Source organism: Oryx dammah, unplaced genomic scaffold, assembly GCF_014754425.2.
Source record: "Oryx dammah isolate SB20612 unplaced genomic scaffold, SCBI_Odam_1.1 HiC_scaffold_26, whole genome shotgun sequence".
Classification (NCBI taxonomy): Eukaryota; Metazoa; Chordata; class Mammalia; order Artiodactyla; family Bovidae; genus Oryx; species Oryx dammah.
The window spans coordinates 40528454-40534453 of NW_024070210.1; the positions used below are offsets into that span (position 1 = coordinate 40528454).

Below are 6000 nucleotides of genomic sequence, written 5' to 3' on the forward strand. Positions count from 1 at the left end.
ATTTCAATTACATAATGCTATTCACCGAGCATCTGTAACATGTAGGTAAACAAAGTAAATCCTAAAGACAAAAATTTGGATATACATTTTAAAAATGAAATTTACTTTTCAAAAGCAATCTTTAACAAAAGTAACAACAGATCTCTTTTAAGTCACCAATGATCCTACTGAACTTAAAAGTATTTAATTAAAACTTCAATTTCAAAGCAATTTTTCACAAACACATATTAAGAAAAATCTCTGAGAATGATGCCCTAGGTTTTCTGGATTATTCTGACAACCAATCAGGTTTCATAATCCAGGCTCCATATTATCTCCTAAGCCAAGCAACTGTGTGATTTATACACTGCAGTACTTCACACACTTCTAATTGTAGTCACTTGTTCCACAATACATCGAATTTTTCAGATAACTGTTTTTCTGGGCAGGAAACAACCTAGCCATGAGTACAGTATGTAAAATGCTGGAGAACAAAAACCATCTGCAGTGATATCAGTAGTATCTAGCATGGTAATACGTGCTTGACAAATGTTTATTTTTGAATGAATAGTTAATTAAGAAACCGTACTCATCTGAGCACAGACGATGCTACTGTCTGCCAGAAAAACTGTTAAAATCAAGGAAGACACATGAGGGCCAAATATGCTTTGCCACCTCTTCAGACCTAGACAGGGACAACTTCACTATCCAGCATCTTCCCTCATTAGAAATGGCATGCCTGGAAGTGATCTCCTCAACTGTACTCCACCAAGTACCCACCTGTCTAAACAGAGTGGCACTCCTATAAATGGCAGCAAGCAGCCAAAAGCCACAGAAGACTTTTCTGTTTCCCAGGTACATCAGATACAAGAACAAATCCTTCTTTCCATCCCCCAAAAGAACCTATTTACATAGTCTGAATTCAACAAATATTTTAAAAGTAAGTCTCTGTTCAGGTGAGCAGACAGCTATACAGTCCCTATCCAAGTACCCCTTCCCCTGCCATTTTCTTCCTACGTGAAACCAACTAGGAAATTTGCACAAAATTCTGAAGTTTATTCTTACATGGATGTTGTAAAGTTACAACAATCTGACAACTCCACTAAAAAGCAATAATGTAAAATTATTAATTATTGTTAATCCCTTGAGTAGTAATAATAATATAATCCCCTTAAGTATTAAAGGCTTCCCTAACAGCTCAGTTGGTAAAGAATTCACCTGCAGTGCAGGAGACCCCGGTTTGATTCTTGGATCAGGACGATCCCCTGGAGAAGGGATAGGCAACCCACTCCAGTATTCTTGGGCTTCCCTGGTGGCTCAGATGGTAAGGGATCTGCCTACAATGTGGGAGACCTGGGTTCAATCCCTGGGTTGGGAAGATCCCCTGGAGAAGGGAAAGGCTACCCACTTCAGTAGAGTCAGACTCTAGTGACTTTCACTTTCACTTTTGAGTAGTAAAGGATATGCTCTTTACTGCTCAAGGGATTATCAGAGGGAGAGACATCTTCCAAGTTTTTCCCAATTAGTGGCATCTTAAAGATATTGCTAAACTGCTCATCTACAATGCACAAATTAAGATTACTATGGAAGGTAAAATCAGTGTAGTTGCTAAAGGTATAATCTGATTGTTAAGAAAGTGAACTATAATAATAGGGGAGGGGTGAGAGGAACATTCATGAGGGAGGGGATATGGGTATACTTTTGGTGGTTTCATGCTGTTGCATCACAGAAACCAATGCAACACTGTAAAATAAAAATAAATTTCAAAAAAGAAATATACAAACATCATAATGTAACTCTCAATCTCCATATGCTCCAAGTTGTTAGTCACACATAAATAATGAAGCATTATAACAACACTGCTATTTTTCCTCACATCCACTTAAGAAAAGGAGAGCTAGTATACCATTTTGGCGTAAAAAAGACTAGACCAAGGGAAATATCTTTAATTTCTTGTCAAAAGATGTGAACATGCCAAATAAAATCCTCTGTATGCGAGTTTCACGATCATATGAAAGCTCACTTTGGCATTTCTTAAATGTTTACTGGGCATTTTTAAATACAAAGAGGAGTAAGACATAGCTGATGCCGACATAGCTGCGACCAACATAGCTGCCTCCGTGCTCAATTACTATGGACTAGCCTCAGTAAAAATCATTTCACTCTTGATGACAAACAGCACTCTGTTCACCTCTAAGCAACATACCTTTTAAGGCAATATGTGGCCATTTTTATCAGTGCTACAAGTTCTTATCATTAAGAATATATGGTGAATCAACTCAAGGTTTATGTGTTGGGTTGTTGACTACTTCCGTTGGTACCCAGAGTCAAAAAAAAGGTTGTGAGGCTGATGTAAGTAAATGTCTCTAGTTACTTAGTGTGAGTGACCCATGCCTGTGTGCTCAGTCACTCAGCATCTGATTCTTTGTGATCCTATGGACTGTACCCATTAGGCTCCTCTGTCCATGTGGTTTTCCAGAAAAGAACACTGGAGTGGGCTGTCATTTCCTCCTCCAGGGGATTAAACACCCAGGTCTCCTGCATTGGTAGGCAGATTCTTTGCCACTGAGGCACCTAGGAAGCCCAAGTGATCCATGATGGTCTGTCGTACGTTCTTAAGGAAGAGACAGTACAAGAAACCCAATAGTAAACTGGTTTCTTTCCACAGCTGGGAAAAGAGGCAGGGAGAAAGATGAGTTATAAGCAATATGAAAAGAATCTGCATTTGTATTTACCGGTACCATTTCTTCACTTTATATTTACCTCTGCTTCAGTAAGAAGTGAAAGTGATTCTTTTCCCACTTCTCACTTCTTTTGTCTATCTACACCCCCATGGGACTTCAAAAGGGATTAGAGACTTTTAGATCTCATGGAAGTTCAGATACCAGCTTTATCTGTACCAAGACTATTTTACTAATCATACGCAAGTACAGTAGGGCTTCTCTCCATAATTCAAAGTTGTACTTTTTGATAAGGAGGTGGCAGGCCCATATTTAGATAAAACAAAGTACTTATTTCTCATTCCACTGGTTTTCACTTATATTTATGATGCCAAATCCCTGAAAGCCCACAATTTGGCAGGAACGGTAGAAAATGCTTCATTCACTTTTTTGGTCTTCAGTTTCTAAGTGCACCCAGGTTCCACCCAGGAACAAACTCCACTAGGAGATAGGTCAAATCTCCTATACCCACATCTCTGTTTTTCCTAGAAGATACTGTCCATCCTATTCAAATCCAATTGAGAGCAAGAGCACATAACAGAGCTGGGAGACCTACTTTATTTCATCTGCAATCAACCCTTAGACTGGTCCAGGTCTTACATAGTGTTCCAAACATTCTTATACAAAAGAAAAGTAAGAACGTTTATCTTTCCTACTTTAGTGTGAACATTATTACTTTCTAGTAAATTGAGTGTTTTCACAAAATTATTAACATACTTTCAACTTCAGGTTTAAAGAGCTGGGCATGTGCAGATGAAATGTCTGACTTCATATTCCTTCCATATAACAAGAACAAAGGGAAGCACAGCATTTCCTTTTAACTGGAAATTATGACTCGAACCGACTACATTCTTCATCGGCACTGATGACAGCTGCAATGTTTTAAGTAGTGGGTTTCCTTCAACTAAAAAATGATCTTATTTTACCAAAATTAAGATCCTACCATCCCGCATTGAGTTTTTTTTAAAAGCCTGTGTGGCTGACGAACATGGGGAAGCGGTAGGGAAGGGGGTGGAGCAAGGCACCACGCACCGTTCCCTTTTTAAAGTAGCTCTCACCAGTTCAAGGATAACACAATGCATTCGGTCTCACAGCACATTACTAAACTTCCTCTTGGTATATAGATCAGTTAAGAAGTGAATACACACTTTAGAAAACAACAGTGAATTTATACAGCTCAGAATGAGGCCGGGAAGATGGGGGAGAGGGGGTGTGCAGATACTCCTTTTACAAACGTTCTCGGCGGTTAAGAGGCAAAGTCCGATGACGTCATCCCTAGTTACTCCCTAGTGATGAACACTAACTATTGGCCTTTAAAGGGGGGGACCATTTTCCTGCAAATCGTGGCGACCGCCGAGTTCTGCGTAAGGGTTCTCCAACCGAAGTCCGGGAAGAGGGGGTGACTCGCGGTCTTGGGTCAGTAGCAGGGGAGGGTAGCCCCCAGGCCCGCATCCGGGTTCCCCCGGTTCGGTGCGGGCGGGGAGGGCCCGCGAGAGGGCCGACTGCACCTGCACCAACCCGCCGCCCACGGCCCGGGGACGGTTATCCTCCGCCCAGGCTCAGCCCCGGCTTCGGCACCCCCCCCGCCCCCAGGTCGATCTCCCGCCCCCCACCTCGTCCCGGTCCCCTGAGGAAAAGACAATACATTTTAACGCCATTGGAGCTGCTGCTGTGCTGCGGAGGCTGCTTCTCCTGCTCGGGCGGGTGAGGTTCTCGCCGGGGCTCGCCCGGCGGCTCCGAGGGCTGCCGATGCGGGCTGTCGTCGCCAGCGGCCCTAAGCACCTCAGGCTTGTCGGCGTCAGCCATCCCGCCGCCACGGCCTCCGCCTCCGCCGCCTGCGCTGAGGGGCTCCGAGCGCGACAATGGCGGCGGCCGGCAAAGCGGTAACGGATCCCGATTTGAAAAGGCCCCGAGCGCTCAGTTGCCCGGATCTCGCGAGAACCAGTCAGGGCTGGGAGACTGGGAGATGGTGTGAGCTGGTAGAGGGGAGGGAGTTGGGAGTGCGCGGGGAGGGGAGTAGAAGGATGGGTTGGTGGCGTGTGTGAGCCACCATGGCCGTAGTCGGTCCTGCTCCTGCCCAAGGAGGGCTTGATTTGTCCTGAAGCCCGTGGTAGGGCAGTGTTCTGAGTCCCAGCCCCTTCAGTCCTGTGGCACCCAGGGGGGTCTTCGCTAACAAAAGTCGGCTCTGGGTGTTAGAAAAATCTAGGGCTCTGAAACCTAGACTATTCTAATCATTTCCTGTAGGGGCAATTTAAATTAGAGAAGCACACACCGCTTAGCATCTTTACAAACGTCTGCTAATCTTCAGACTCCCCTTAGAAATCCTTTGAATAATGCAAATAAATCACTTGCTACTTCAGTGCTGAGGCACCCTGTGGACATTCAATAAATAGTCATTGATGACTGGTTGCAATTCACCAGAAAGAATGGCTTTGAATTCCTTTGAGTTCTGGTTGTTCTAGAGAATAAGGCAAAAAGAAGACTAAAGTTTTTAATTCTCCAGGCAGCAATCAATGAGGAAAATCTATACTTTTCATAAGAAACCTACTAGACTAGCCAATAATGAACATTTGAGATTTTGGTTGTGTTTATTATATGCTGATGGAAACTCTGTTTGAAGCAGTTACAGGCTCTCAAACAAATTTAATTACCGTATGGAGTTTTAAAGTATAGGCATAGATTCCCCCCCCTCCCCCACCCCGCCCCGAAGTATGAAAAAGAAACTCATTAAACGTAATTAACTTCTAACTTGGGAGTACCATAATAATATTTCACATTGAAATAACCTTTTTCAGCTGAAAAGTTCAAAGACCTTACCAAACCTTTCTTTTTATAAAGAGGCAAACATGTATGATTTACATGCTTTGCTAAATATCATGCACACATTAGCGGTAAAGCTGTAGTTAGAAACTAATACTCAAGTAATACATAATTTCCTCAATTACCCCGTTTCCTTGACATTTCAATGTGTAGGGTTTTTTCCCTTCAACTAAAAAATACCATAAAACAGCCAATTCTATGCCAGAAGAGTTACTTCATCAGACGCACACACATAAAAATCAGAACCGTTTTCATCATATCAGTACACTTGGTAAAATACTACTGTTTAGGGTGCCACTGACATTGTTTCAAAAACACAACACAGGCTGTTGCTGTTACTGCATGAATTGCTTCTCCTCAGTCAGTTCTCCAAGATTTAGTATTTGGAGTAGCAGAAGTCGTTGGATTTTTGGCAAAAAAAACTGGGTTACAACCCCTGCTCTGCCACTGTCTGCCTGTAACTCCTTGGACAAGTCACTTA

At 42.9% G+C, this 6000-nt stretch overlaps 1 protein-coding gene across 4 annotated transcripts in view; it reads right to left on the reverse strand.

Annotated features, from left to right (window-relative positions):
• The window catches only part of MYEF2 (myelin expression factor 2), a 36093-nt gene extending 31465 nt beyond the window's left edge, over window positions 1-4628 (reverse strand). For all 4 annotated transcript variants that reach the window (XM_040226460.1, XM_040226457.1, XM_040226459.1 and 1 more), the window contains exon 1: window positions 4345-4628. In XM_040226460.1, the coding sequence (XP_040082394.1) occupies window positions 4345-4505 (161 nt within the window). In that variant the 5' untranslated portion in view covers window positions 4506-4628. The remainder of the gene's footprint in view (window positions 1-4344) is intronic.
• Window positions 4629-6000: the final 1372 nt, after the last annotated feature.